Source organism: Pteronotus mesoamericanus, unplaced genomic scaffold (assembly GCF_021234165.1).
Source record: "Pteronotus mesoamericanus isolate MK-2021 breed Mesoamerican mustached bat unplaced genomic scaffold, CSHL_Meso_final contig_56, whole genome shotgun sequence".
NCBI classification, from domain to species: domain Eukaryota; kingdom Metazoa; phylum Chordata; class Mammalia; order Chiroptera; family Mormoopidae; genus Pteronotus; species Pteronotus mesoamericanus.
Window position 1 is genome coordinate 12,960,840 of NW_026555201.1, and position 14,252 is coordinate 12,975,091.

The 14,252-nt window shown below is 43.1% G+C and overlaps 1 protein-coding gene across 1 annotated transcript in view; it reads left to right on the forward strand.

Moving 5' to 3' along the window:
- TPH2 (tryptophan hydroxylase 2) overlaps window positions 1-14,252 on the forward strand; it is an 86,995-nt gene that overhangs the window by 25,733 nt on the left and 47,010 nt on the right. Inside the window, exons 6-7 of the mRNA XM_054580293.1 lie at window positions 5,536-5,732; window positions 9,078-9,213. Of these exons, the coding sequence (XP_054436268.1) occupies window positions 5,536-5,732; window positions 9,078-9,213 (333 nt within the window). The remainder of the gene's footprint in view (window positions 1-5,535; window positions 5,733-9,077; window positions 9,214-14,252) is intronic.

Below are 14,252 nucleotides of genomic sequence, written 5' to 3' on the forward strand. Positions count from 1 at the left end.
GTGTTTCAGCCAGTCTTATTATCTTGCTGTAAACATTATCAATTGCAGCCTGTCACATCTTCCTCCCCTGAATAAGGGAATTGTTTCCTGACACTAGAGTTTCTCTAAAGGTAACACAAGCAGAGAAATTGCATCTCCTATTAGGAATTCTAGCAGCAAGGACTCCAGGAGGCAGCCAGGGCATACCACCATAATCAAATATTTTCCAATCCTCCCCAATTTAAAATTTAAAAAAGTATGTATAAGAAGAAAAGTAGCTTACTGTTGGACCTGCTGGAGGAGAAGATCAAACAAACCATTAAATAAAAGGAAAGCATTGTTGCTTATTCATCTGGCTGTACAAAGACCCCGGCATTTCAGCCTCAGCGGGGTGCACGTCCCTGCATTTCAGTGTCGAAATGTATTTGTTGAACAACTTCCCCCTAACAAGCTCAGGACTTACAAAGAACTCTATGCACCTGCCCCCAATTAGGTTTGTCTATGCACTTCCTACTCTCTCCTCTCTGCAGGGACAAGACAGACTTTTCCAAATCATCCCCCTGCTTCTAGGAAGAGTGGGATATAACCTTACAGGGTGGAAAGATGCCTCCCACAGCCTTCAGTATTTTCAAAGAACGTTCTTAGTCATCTCTGAGTAACATAGTGCACCAAAGAGTTTTCCCCATTGTCAAGCCCACATCCCCATGGTGACCATTTTAGTCCTTTTCCTAGTGCATCTCCAGAGTCCTGGGTCCCTGTCATGTTTATAACACCTTAGCATTTGGGGGCAGAATCTGCAGTGAACAGAAGCTGCTGAGAGTGGTACCTGTTTTTCTCCAGTGAATTAGGAATGTGTGAACAATAATTTTGGTAGTTGTTGAGAATTCTGGATCCCAACTAATTCCATTTAAATGGAGGAACTCCCTAGAGATCTAATGATAATGTTTACATATAATTAGTTTGTTGAGGAGTCTCATCTTGTTGGGGTTTATGCCTACATAAAATGGTTTTATTTTCCCTACTCACTGCGTTCAACTGTATTGTGTTGAATCCTGCTTCCCTGCTGGGAAGCTAGTTTCTTAGCAACGTCTAATTTCCTGTCATTTTCAATTATTAGTATGGTCTCATTTGGGTATTTAAGACCTAGTCCTGTTCATTTAAAAAAAGATGAATATCAAACTTGATTCAACATATATCCTCTCTCCTTCTCAGTTATTTGTAGTTGTGTGCGTATTCGCGCTCTGGTTCCGGGGCACGTTGTTTCTTTTCTTCTAGGACCTAGTTCTTTTGGAGTTGGGCCTAAGAGAAGGGAGGGGGAGAGTTGAGGGGTTTGGACAGCATTGTTAAAATGTCATAGGTGGGCCTCAGGCCATGCTCACCGTGGGTCAGACAGATTTTTCTGACGGGGTGGTCTCTGTTGAAATGGTCTCAGCATAATGTTATTTGTAGTTTTTTTGGGGCAAGGTCATTCCCTCCACCTCCACCCCCACAGGTACGAGCCCTGTCCCCCCCCCCCCCCCCTTGGCCTTGTCAGTGGTCACATCGCCAGCCTCTTCTTCAGGGTGGGGACGCTGTAGTTTGGACACTCCTCAGGCACCTGCCCTTCAGCGCTTCTTCCTCAGGCGTGATGGAGACCCCCGGGCATTCTTCTGCCTCCTAAGAACTGAGCACACTGGGGTGGGGGAGGGGGCTTCCCGATCTTCCTCTCCGCCATGCCACATCGGATCCCATGGAAATCTCTAGATTGCCCTGGGCACCCGGCTCCACATTCATGTGAATCTCAGATTTCAGACGACACATGGCAAGGATCCCTTCTCCTCCCTGCCGGGTGTCGTACTCCCAGGCTTCCAGACACGCTCCCAGAGCTGCTGCTCTACTGCTGCCCCCTGCTGTGCTCCTGCCGCTCAGCCGGGGTCCAGAGCCCACTTCTCTCAGGCATCCACAGTCCTTCTAAATGATTCTTGCGGCGCAGCCTGCCTTCCTCACTTAGGAAAGGGGAAAGAACTTACCCTTTTCTTCAACCTTGGCCTCCTCACAATCGGACGCATCTCTTGTTCCCTGTTAGACTAGTCGGTGGGTGTGCAGTGGCAGGGTGGTCCGAGAGGACTTGGTTGGTGGCAGGGCCATTGCTGCTGCCTCTTACCAAGCCCTTCAGGGAGATGGTTGACCCCAGCTTCTGGGGACTTTCTCTGGAACGTGGAGTAATTAAGTGACTTTAGTTTTGGACCAGAAGAGTGTTTTAGGATGGTGAAATATATGTATTACAACGTTTATCCACAGGTAGGAGCATGATGATATGTGGGTATATATCCTAGGCCCTAAAAAGTGCAGGATACTTCTCTGTCATCTTTTTCACATACAGTTCACAAAACCCCATGAATCCGAAGTACAAAGAAGTGCAATAGATTCTGATTTACCCCATGACCACAATTTTTATTTTTCCAAATGTCTGATTTCAAAGTTAAAAAAAAACAAACAAAACCAACTCTGGAGCTCCTGCATTCCTTGTTGCCCAAGCACATTTATTCTGTTGGGGAACTCAAAGCTGCATCCTGGTCTTGCTGAGAGAATCAACTGAATAGATGAACATGAAAGTATCTACAAATCATGTGACCTACAACTATATGCTAGCATCATGGTTACACGTAATTATATATGAGATTTTTACATAGGAGCACACATACCCATAAGCCTTATTTTAGTTTGGTATGTGAAAATAAGTAGGTGTCTGGAATACATTTTTTATTTCATTGGTATATATTGTACTAATCAATGAAGACTACAGCCAGTCTTGAGCCAGACTGACTGGATGCTAAAACTGGCACTCTGATTTTAGGCAAATAGCTTAATCTCTTTGAAGTCTCAGTTTCCTCGTCTGTAAATGGAGATAATAACAGTGTCTACCTCATGGACACTGTGAGAATCAAATGGGTTCGTTCTTATAAAAACACTTAACCTTAAAAAAGCGTCTGGCACTATAGTCAACTCTCGAAGATGAGCTATTATTCTATACCCGTATTAACCACATAAAAATGGGAAACTTCTTATTTTCTCTGTATTTTAGATGTTTTAAATAGAAATTAAATGGATAAAACTAGTCTTTACTTTGCGGTGAAGCTGATTTTTAAACATTTACCTCAAAGAGTCCCCAGGGCGTGGGGGTGAGAATAGCGGAGAAATCTCTTGATAGGACTGGAGTCAGATTTGCCTGCAATCGATCAGGGTAGCAGTGCTGCGCTGCCTCAGCCATTCGTTCAAAAGAGAAGACCGGTTAGTTATGCAGGAAGGACAAACAAGCTGAAGCAAATGAGAATACACATGACCATCTGTATTACCAGGATTGTGACCTGGACATTCATTACTAAGTAACAGATCTGTATACCTAGTTCTTTCAACCCTAACTCAGGCTTGTTTTCCCTCTACTGCTTCCCGTTGGCTCTCTCCAGCTCTTCTTTGAAAGGCTGCACATTTGCACGTTGGTATCAAAGGAAAAAGTTTTGACTTAATGATTCTTTCCAAATGGCTTCTCAGTATTTCATTTATTGTTTCAGCTTCATTGCTTTCCTAACCTTCCGACTGTGCACAACCCTTATTAGCCTTATTGGCTTACCTGACTCAGATTGATTTTGTTGAATTTTCTGAACCGTTTTTATATTTATTGCCTTATGGCCTTTCTATTTTTATCTGCCCATTTCAAGCTTTCCCACTAAATTTATCACAGATGCTAAGTCTTAGTGGTCTTGATCTTCTCAGCAAATATTTGTCAGCTTGTAATTTTTTTTATTTCTTACCAACAGCCAAATTTAAACAATGCTAATCTTGTTCTAATTTGGTTTGTATAAACCCTACTCTTGTTACTTAGAAAAAACAAATGTTAATTTCTCCCTTCCCTCTGTGTTATTCCTTCATCCTTCATGTACTGCAGTTAATTAAAAAAAAAAAAAAAAAAAAAAGAGGTTGTGGAAACCACATTTGGACCTGAACTTTAAGCAGAAAGCATTTTGGCGAGAACACTGAAGGAGAGGGTTGAGGGCGCAGGGGCAGTTCGCTAGCCCACTCTTGCTGTTGTCCTCCTTCCCCATTTTACCTGGGGGTGGGGTGGGGTGGAGGGTTGGGGGGGTGGGGCTGTTCCCACTTTGTGGCAGGTGCCCCACAACATCCCTGAGCGGCAGTGGCTGCCTGTGCACAGGTTTTTGTGGTGGCTGCTGCTACAGGCTGGGTTATGTAGGCTGCTGGAGCAGAATTCCTAGTTTTATGTGTCTATGTTTGGACTTCCATATCTCGTGTGTATATATTTGCTGGCTGCAGAGGCAGAATTGCAGATGAGTGACAAGGGCAGTGCTGCAGGGGGCTGTTGAGCATGTCGTGAGAGGGTTCCTCAAACCCTTATTTCACTTTCCAAATAGGTGTTTTAATCAGAGGCTAAATTCAGATTCTGGTCCCTCAAGCAAGAGTTTGCCAAAGCTCACGTCTGTGGAGCCCTCCTCCACCTACTGGTCCCAGGCTGCTCAGGAGCCGTGCTGCCCGCTCATCGCTGCTGGCTGCTGTTAGAACAGCATTTAGTTCCCTCTTTTCTTTCTGTCTGGGAACTTGCAGATCGTACCTGGCCAGCAAAGCTTAGCTTAAGTTGTGCTTCCTCCAGGAAGCCCTCCCTGACCACTCCAATCCAGAGCCGCCTCTCAATAGTCTAAGCCAGGCACCCGCACACTACTACTTATGGGCCATATCTAGCCCACTGCCTGTTTTTGTAAAAAAAACTTTTACTAGATCATGTAGTTACGTACCTGAAGCTAATACAAAATAATATCAAATGTAAATTTTAATTGAAAAATAAAATTCAAAAACACATGGATAATATTTAAAGAAAACACATAGCTACATTCATTTGTTTACTGTAGCTGTCCTCAAGATCCAATGGTAGAACTGAACAATTGTGACAGAGACCACAGAAAAAATTTGGGACCCTCTCCTCATCTGAGAGGGATTAATGCCTGCGTCTCTCAGCATGATGTGTAATAAATATTCCTATTTTGCAAAACTCTCAGTTTTATATTTAGCACAGTCTTTTAGTACTTCTAAGACATTTTGCTCACTGAACAAATAATTTTAAAATTACACTTGGAGATTGGAGTGAGTTCCCCACAAGGGACAAAGAGAACCCGCAGGCAATTTTATTTTCAAAATACAACATTCATTTGTCTTTGTTGTCAGGTGATTGCAGATAAGGCTCTCAGAGCATAGCTTTGTACCTAAACTTCCTTCCAACCCAGAGCTCATACTTGTTACTGATCTCAGTGTAAGAACATAAATCTGATCAAATTTCCATAAGGATGTGTGAAGATGTAACTTAATCAAATCATTTCTATGGAAGTCTGAACACACACACGAGTTTAGAAAGTTAGCACTTACTTTAAAAAATAATACTAATGGGATCCTCTTAGACACTCACTTACCCTACTTTGCAAGAATCTGACTTGCAGTGGGTATGAAGGTCAGAATACATTAAACTCCGTGACCCAGAGCAAGGTTCATCCATTTGTCTTCTCTCCTGCCCAGCGGTCAGCCCATCCCCAGGGTGGAGTACACAGAGGAAGAAACTAAAACTTGGGGCGTTGTATTCCGGGAGCTCTCCAAGCTCTATCCCACGCACGCTTGCCGGGAATATTTGAAAAACTTCCCTCTGCTGACTAAATACTGTGGCTACAGGGAGGACAATGTACCTCAACTCGAAGATGTCTCTGTGTTTCTGAAAGGTAAGGCTTCATGCAAGCTTACATCCTGGCCAACATCCTCGTTTTCCTTCCAAGGACACACATCTCCCTCTCTTCTCTGACTCTGACCCTCCTGCCTCCCTTCTTTAAGGACCCTTGTCATTATAGCTGCCTGACCTGAATAATCCAGGGCCATTGCTCCATCTCTGGATCCTTAACCTAATCACACCTGCAGTGTACATTATGCTACATAAGGAAACATATTGACAGGTTTAGGGGACTGGGACATGGACATCTTTCGACGGCCATTATTCAGCTTACCATGGTCTCCAAGTGTTGCCACTTCCAGCTTTGTGCCCCATTATGAACCTGTCCTTTTCTTCCATTTCCAGTGCCACGACCCAAATTAAGGTCCCCCTCATTTTTCAACCTGGATGCCTGTATCTTCTCCCCTCTTCTCTCCTGTCCACTGCTTCTAGATAAAGCTCCCAAAGTGTTACTTTCTTCCTGGCATCTCTGCTTGGAAGGTATCAGTGCCTCCCCTTAGTTTTTATCTGGGTTGGCAAGCTTTTCTTTTTCTTCTTTCTCTTCTGTAAGGGCAGATAGTAAATAGTTTAGGCTTTGTGGGCTAAGGCAAAATTGAGGCTATTATGCAGGTCCTTATATACCATTGAAATGTGACTATTAAAGAATATAAAAACTATCCCTAGCTCATAGGGATACATAGCTCATAGGTACAAAAAAAAGGCAGCTAGCTGGATTTGGATGACAGGTCCTAGTTTGCTGATCTCTGGTTCATGCTGTCAAGTTGTGAACTGCTCAGCCCAGGTTCAAGGCCCTGACCTGGCTTTCCCCGTTTGTCTCCTGCTATGACTGCTGCACAGGCCCTCTGTTCTAGCTGCTCTCCACACCTTTGCTGAGGCTCTGCCCCTTGCTAGACAAGTCAGCCCAGTTTCACCTACTCAAGTTCTACCTACTTCTCAAGACTCAGAGCAAATCCTGCCACCTCCCTGAATCCTGTTCATAACAGCCAGCACGACCTGCCCTGCTCTGATTTCATTCATTCTAGGCCATGTGTGTATCAGGGGAGACAGGCGCGTTCTGACACTGAGAACCACACCTAGCATGATGGGAGGGTGAACACCATCCAAGACATTCGTTACTGAAGGAATGAGGATGAGAATCAGCACCTACTTACATAATGCCTTATGTTATTGTTTTATTATTGTTCTTTTTAAATTGAATTTTGGGGGTGACATTGGTCCGCAAAGTCATACATGTTTCAAGTGTGCAACTCAACAAAACATCATCTGCACACTGCATCGTGCACCTACTGCAGCAAGCAAAGTCTCTTTCAGTCCCCATTTTCCCCCTTCGCCCACCCCCACCTCACCCCACTCACTTTATGTTACTATTTAACTAGATTATATTTTCCTTAATAGACCTGCCTCTGACATGTCCCTGTTTGTTTGCCACAGAGTTATGTTCATGTTATATATTTACCACAGATTTGATCGCTCATATATGGGGGTTGATTTTTACTGCGTTGTTTCTCAAACTCCAGTAATTAGAAAACCATCTCATGATTTTGCCATATCTGTCTCCCAAATGAATATTTTTACTATGAGAGGTGGTGTGTAGGATAGCATGGATTCAGGGAGGCAGAACTAATTGATATAACTTAAAGCCCTAACATTATTGTTTGACACAGGTTAAGCATAGCAGAATCTTAGTTGTTACTACTATTATTGCTGCTGCTGTTGTTAGTGCTGTTTTTCACCTCCCCCCACCTTCGGTGACCTGGATACTGGGAGTGCAGTTTGCGTCCCTCATTGGCACATAGCAAATACAATGTCAGTGTACGGGTTGCTATTGCTTTCACCTGATTGACTTTTAAAATACCTAATTTATTGAGAAAGGAAATTTTTTAAGCAATGGTATTTACAAGTTCAAGTTCTTGATGTGATAGATACATATTTTAAAAATTTATATAAAAATACAGTATATAACTATTAAAATAAAGAATACTCCTCTGTGTACCACCACTCATGTCCCACATGCGAGGTACACTGGCCTAACTGATGTAAAATCGAAGATGAAAATACACTTATCTTTTTGATATTCAATGGGGAACAATCCAAAATGAGAGCTCTGGAGTGAGCATAATACTGTCAGAATTGGGGGTCTGAGGAGGCCTGAGGACAGGGTTATTTCCCTGTAGACACCAGATACTCCAGGGGGACTTGTTTTATAAGCTTAATTGGTTTGTTGTCTTTCTAAACCGTTTCTGACCATTATAAGGTGCTCCCCTAATGAGGGGAAGTTTTCCGAAGGGGAGGCTTTACTATGCTCTTTACTGTGCTGGTATCTGTGAAAGAAGTAGCTTCCTGTTGTCAATGTTCTGGGCCTTCATGAGAAGGAAGCAGTGGGTAGCCCTTAAACTGGGAACACTGATCATCCATCCACAGCCTAATTGAGTCAGCAGCATAGAGTAGTTTCATAGGTTTTATTATATTCTACTTATTTTATTCCCTCTTACAACAAACCAATAAAGCATGCAGAGCTTTAGTGTACCTCTTCAGATTATGGTAATTGATGTGACTGTTTTCACAGTATCACAGAAAACCGCAATACAGAATGAAGGAGTTAGGTGGTATTGACAAAAGAAGGCTGGACTGGGAACTGATCCTACGATGCTAGGGAAGGGAGGGAATTAGCTGCGTTAACTGACCACACTTTAGAAAGATACCAGCTAATACCTGGTAAGCATCACTTTAGATTGTAATCTTCTCCTGTGTATTTGAGCTTTCTTGTTCTAACTTGGCTTCTGAATTTAAATCCTTAAATATTTTTTCACTTTTCCTTCCATTTCCATAGATGTCTTGTTTCCCTGGAAACCATCATTTGATAGCATAGTTTAGTAATCAGGCCGCACAAGTGTGATAGCTATTAACAGTAAAGTTGACCCCTGAACAACGTAGGGGTCCCCAGCACAGTTGAAAATCTGCATATAATTTGACCATACAGTTGGCCCTTCCCATCCCAGATTCAACCATCCACAGTGTTTTTGATCTGTGGTTGGGAAAATGTAGCTGGGACGTGAAAATAGGTTTTCTGATCCATAGTTAGTTGAATCTTCAAGTGTGAAACCTGTGGAGAGGACGGGACCTACTGTGTTTATCAAAATAAACCCACATATGAATGAACCTGGGCGCTTCACACCAGTGTGGTTCAAGGGTCAACTGTATATGTCATTCAATTGTGAAGAGTTTTAGGACCTTGATTATTTTGTTTTCAGAACATCCTTGTAAATAATAGGAATCCCTGCTAGGGCCCTCAAGCCCTGCTGGCTTATTATTTAGTTGGTTTTTTCTGCTGTCTTTTTAGAAAGATCTGGCTTCACGGTGAGGCCAGTGGCTGGATACCTGAGTCCGCGAGACTTTCTGGCAGGACTGGCTTACAGGGTGTTCCATTGCACCCAGTACGTCCGGCATGGCTCGGACCCCCTCTATACCCCGGAACCGTGAGTACCCGCACTGGGAGCCTAGGCTGGATGGAGGCCCCACACTGTGAAGTAGTTAATGTACATTTTACTTGAAAGTGACTTAGGACCTCTTTCCCTCCTAAGTTCACTCTTCTAATCTAGGTAAGGAAGGAGCTACTGAAGACCAGACTCCTCAGCTGTGTTTATGGGGCCTCTGATATTCTTTCTCCAGCTTGTCTCTCTAACTTTATCCCAACACTGAACCGTTTGCTTTGGCCAGGCTGTTGATGATGTTGCTCCTTAAGCCACATATACTTTTTATAAAGCCATGGTCCATATAGCCAGGACAAAGTTGCATCGGAAGAAGCAGAGCTTACTCTGAAAGTCCAATAATAAGGATAATTTCTACATTGCAGTCTTTACCCTCCTCAACTCATTTGACCCACATAGCAATGCTACCATGTAGGTACTGTTATTATCTCCATTTTTTACTGATGAGGAGATGCAGGCACAGAGGAGCAAAGTAAAAGTGGATACACGTGCCTCTCTCATGAGGAGGCTCCCGCATGCTAAGCAGGTTACATATGCACGGCAACTCTTATCACAGATCCCTCTCGTTTCATTTTACATCACCCCCAAACTCAGAACTCTGAGCTATCATCTCCCTGCTGCCCCAGTTTCTTGGATGCTCCCTTAGGCCTACCCACCACCTCTAGATTCATATGGGGTTTGTGATTCTTCATTTTCTTCTTCTTTTAATCCTCACCTGAGGATATGTTAATTGATTTTAGAGAGAGAAACATTAATGTGAGAGAGAGACATCAATAGGTTGCCTCCTGAACACACCCCAGCTGGGGATCAAACCCGTGGCCTAGGTTATGTGCTCTGACCACGGATCAAACCTGCAAACTTTTGGTGTATGGGATGATGCTCCAACCAATGGAGCAACACAGTGAAGGCAGGGTTTGTGATTCTTCTTTGGCTCTGTCGGCTTTCTGCAAGAAATTCATCTTTGGGGCTTTTAACCTTTCTCCCCTGGACAATGGATGGGCTAAAAGCACAGTGAGAAGCAAGTGATGATGCTGTGCTGCTCTGTCATGGGTGGGGACAGAGGGTAAGCTGTGAACCTCTTCTTGTTAATGATCGTCCTCAGGACACCTGGCATTGTACAGTCTCTCAGTGTGAAACACCCTGGGCCCTTTTTCTGAACTTACTGAATTTTCCACTGCCTTCTAGGTATACACAACTTTCATCTTCTTTGAAATACTCTCTTCCCATCCTAGGCACAATCACTCCCTCCTCAGAAAACCTGCCACTTACCCTCCTTATTTTCCATCTGTTACACGTATTTAACCATGTTATCTTTTAACATATTAAACTGTGTCTTACATCTTCCTTGAAATCATAAATTACTTGAGTGCTCTGAATTATATATTTTTCTGTGCTTTAAAAAAATTGAACAAACATTTATTGGAAGACAACTATGTACTTGGGTTCTCTGGGAACAAGACAAGGTTCCTGCCCTCCTGGAAGAACAGGAGAGACAATGGTTAGGAGATAAGCAGAGAGATCAGTGATTTTCAACCTTTTCCATCTCATGGCACATACAAACTAATTACTAAATTCCAATGCACACCATGAAATATATTTTTGCTGATTTGACCAAAAAAAAGTAGGTATAATTTTGATTTGTTCACACCAAGTAGCTATTGTTGTGTTGGCCATTATCATTTTTTTTTTTTAAATTTAACAATCTGGGGGAAAAGAGGTCAGTGTCCCTGAGTAAATAGTCAAGTATTGCATGTTTTAAAAATTCTTGTGGCATACCAGCTGGAAGTCACTGAGATAAATAGATAGACAACATGGTACCAGGTACAAGTGCTATGAAGTGCTAAAAATACTGTGAAGACAAATACAGCAGGGTGAGGAAATGAAGAGTGATGTGAAATGTTTTTTTGGGTTGAGTCTTTGGGCAGCCTCTTGGGAGGTGACCAGACTATCTCCAGTGAGGGGCGGGCATTCCAGGTGGAGTGAGAAAAGCAAAAGCGAAGACCCCTCGGGCTCTATTCAAATGATGTCTAACCCTAATCTTACTCTAAGTTGTCACCTATTTGTAATAATGTGATTTATAATAAGAAACACATATTTGGTCTTTGTCTCTATTTCTAGAACAAAGCTTCCACAACCTTTGAAGTTCCCTTGGTGAGAGAGAGAATGTTGTCTCTTGTTATATTAATGAGGTGGCTTTTGGAGAGCCCTTAGGTTATCTAAGAAAATGAACTGATTGTCAGGGGATCCAACCCTGTGATGAGAGCATTGGAACTTTCGGTCCCACCCTTCTGGCCTCTGGAGAGTGAAGAGGGGTTGGAGGTTGACTGAGTTGTCAATGTACAATGATTTAATCAATCACGCCTGTGTAATGAGGCTTCCATAAAATCTCAAAAGGATGAAGTTCATAGAGCTTCTGGGAGGCTCCTCAACTCTTGTCACACACATTGCCCCACTTCTCAACAGGATGTTCATCTGTATCTTATATCGTATCCTTTTATAATAAACCAGTAATCTGGTAAGTAAAATGTTTCTCTGAGTCTGTGAGCTACTCTATCCAATTAATCGAACCTGAGGAGGGGGCCATGGAAACATCTGATTTATAGCCAGTCAGTCAGAAGCATAGGTAACAGTCCGGATTATGACTGGTGTCTGAGATCCAAGGCAGTGGTCGTTGGAACCTCCAATCTAAAGCCAGTAGATCCAAAGTATAGGTGACAATCTGGACTTGTGAGTGGGGCCTGAAGTGGCCTGGGAGGGCAGTCTTGTAGGATTGAACTCTTAACCTGAGGAATCTGTTTCTCTCTCTGGGTTGATAGTGTCAGAATTGAGTTAAAGTGTAGGACATTGCAGAGAATTGCTCCGTGTTTATGGATTTATTGGAATTGGGTCCAGGAACCCAAAAGACCACTGTTCTTCAGGCCGCTGGGGTATCACTTTGCTTATGATGCTGCTTTACTTAAATAATCTTGTGATTAATGGGCTGCCATGGACTTCACTCAGAGCCGAGAGCCCTGGGAGATTTAATCAGTTAAGTAGCTGATGGACAGAGATTGCAGCTGAGCCTCCCTAGACCCCTCCTCCTTTTAGGTGGGCATGAGGCTCACTGATCAGGTGGGTCCCTGCAGAGTCACTGCATTATTATTTTTTTTAAGCTCTTTTCAGCTTCCCTGAAAGTGATTTCAGGGTAAACAAAGGTTACTTATAGGACTCAAGACATTTGGAAAAGAAATGCTTCTTCGAGTGGAATGAGGGCTCAAAGGAGTGTTGTCAGAGTTAGAAAGGCAATCTCTAAATCTAGTCCAGAGGGTTTACAAATGGCCCTGTTTACAAATAGTAGGCACTTTGTTAGTTCCCTTTGAATACCTGGCCCCCCTGAGACCTCTGATAGCGTGCCAATAGGTGTGCAGAGGGAGAGGGCAAAGAAATGAGATTTTAGCCACAGAGGTCTATAAAATTTTGGGATAATGTGTTACATTTTTACCAAAGTACTTTCAGCCAATTCATTCAGCAAACATTTATGTGCAATGCTAGCAAGGAGATGCAGTGGATTCAAATATGAATAAAATATAGCAGGTGTTTTTTAAAGCAGCTCACATTCTGGCAGGGGAGATAGAAACATAAATAATTATAAAGGACTGTGGTTAGGGCTATAATGGGGCTGTGTACAAAGTCTTAGAGGAGCAGAGAGGAGAAAGCAGTCTTAAAAGGCTTTTCACAGGAGGCATAACTGCATGGGGCTCTAGAAAGGGGGGCAGGAAATTCTTTTTTTGGATAAGGCAGGGTGTGGAGGGAAGGGAAAACTTTCAAGTAAAGAAAATAGTAAGTGCAAAGTTGTGGAGGCACAGAAGGGGCAAAAATGATTAAGGCTCATTACACCAGAGTGGCCAGAGCACAGGTTATGTATTAGTGATGAAATGTTTCTTCAGTCCTTAGTGTAAATCGTCACTTGTCAAACTAGGACCTTTGTGCTGAATTATGTAGGCAGTAGGGAGTTATCCAAGGTTCTCAGGCATGATCAGATTGTCTTGTTTGAGAAGCATGATGGAGGTTGGGTCTTGGGAAGTGTGGAGAATGAACTGGATAGAAAGGCAGACAGGAAACTCACATTCCAGTGAAGGAATGTAGTTTACAAGGTGTTGAACTAGGAAAGGTCAGTGGGAGAAGACAAGAGGGCACCTGTGTGAAAATCATGGGGGTAAGGAGAGGGGAGGGTCCCTAAGGTGGTGCTGAGATTTCTAGACTGGGAAGCTGAATGGGTAGCTATTTCTAATAATGACTAAGAATACTGGAGGAGGGTCCTCCCCGGAGGGGAGAGGGAAGGAATAGGGAGAAGAGGATACGGGATTGGGGCATGTTGTCTTTGTGGTGTCCGCGGTTGGGACCTTCAGATGGAGAAGCCTCTGGTTGTTGGAAATAAGGGTTGAAATGGAGAAGTATTGAAATAAATTAAAGCTCTCACTGTAGACTTCAGCATTTTCTTCTTCCTTGACTCCTACTGCAACACAGACAAGCGGAGACTAAGTCAGAGGATGGAAACTTGGGATTCACTAATTTAGGGCTGTTTTTACAGGCTCTTTTACTATTGGTGGGTTTGATACCATTCTTTAAAAATTATTATTACCTTATGAGTAAGTAACACATGTCCGTGACTCAGAATTCAAAGCTACGGAAGGGTATATGCTGTGAGCACTAACTTCCTTTCTCTCCTCTGCACCCTTGACACCCACTTCATCCTCCTGAGAGCATCCGCCATTACCTGTTTCCAGTGCATCCTTCCAGAAACACTCTCTGCAGACAAAAGTCTCAGTAAAGATCCTTAGTCCTTATGTGTTGCAAAGTCCTAAATTCCTCCCTGGCCATGCAGTTTGAATCTATGGGACACTATACTGGGAGTGCCATTTCCTGTCCAAGCACTTCCACAGGCATCATCCTTGTAATGAAATACCATTTCCTCAATTGAAAACCAACAAGAGGGCAGATTCTTCAATTTGTGAAGTTCAACTTGGCCACCGTGTTTAGTGCTGTAC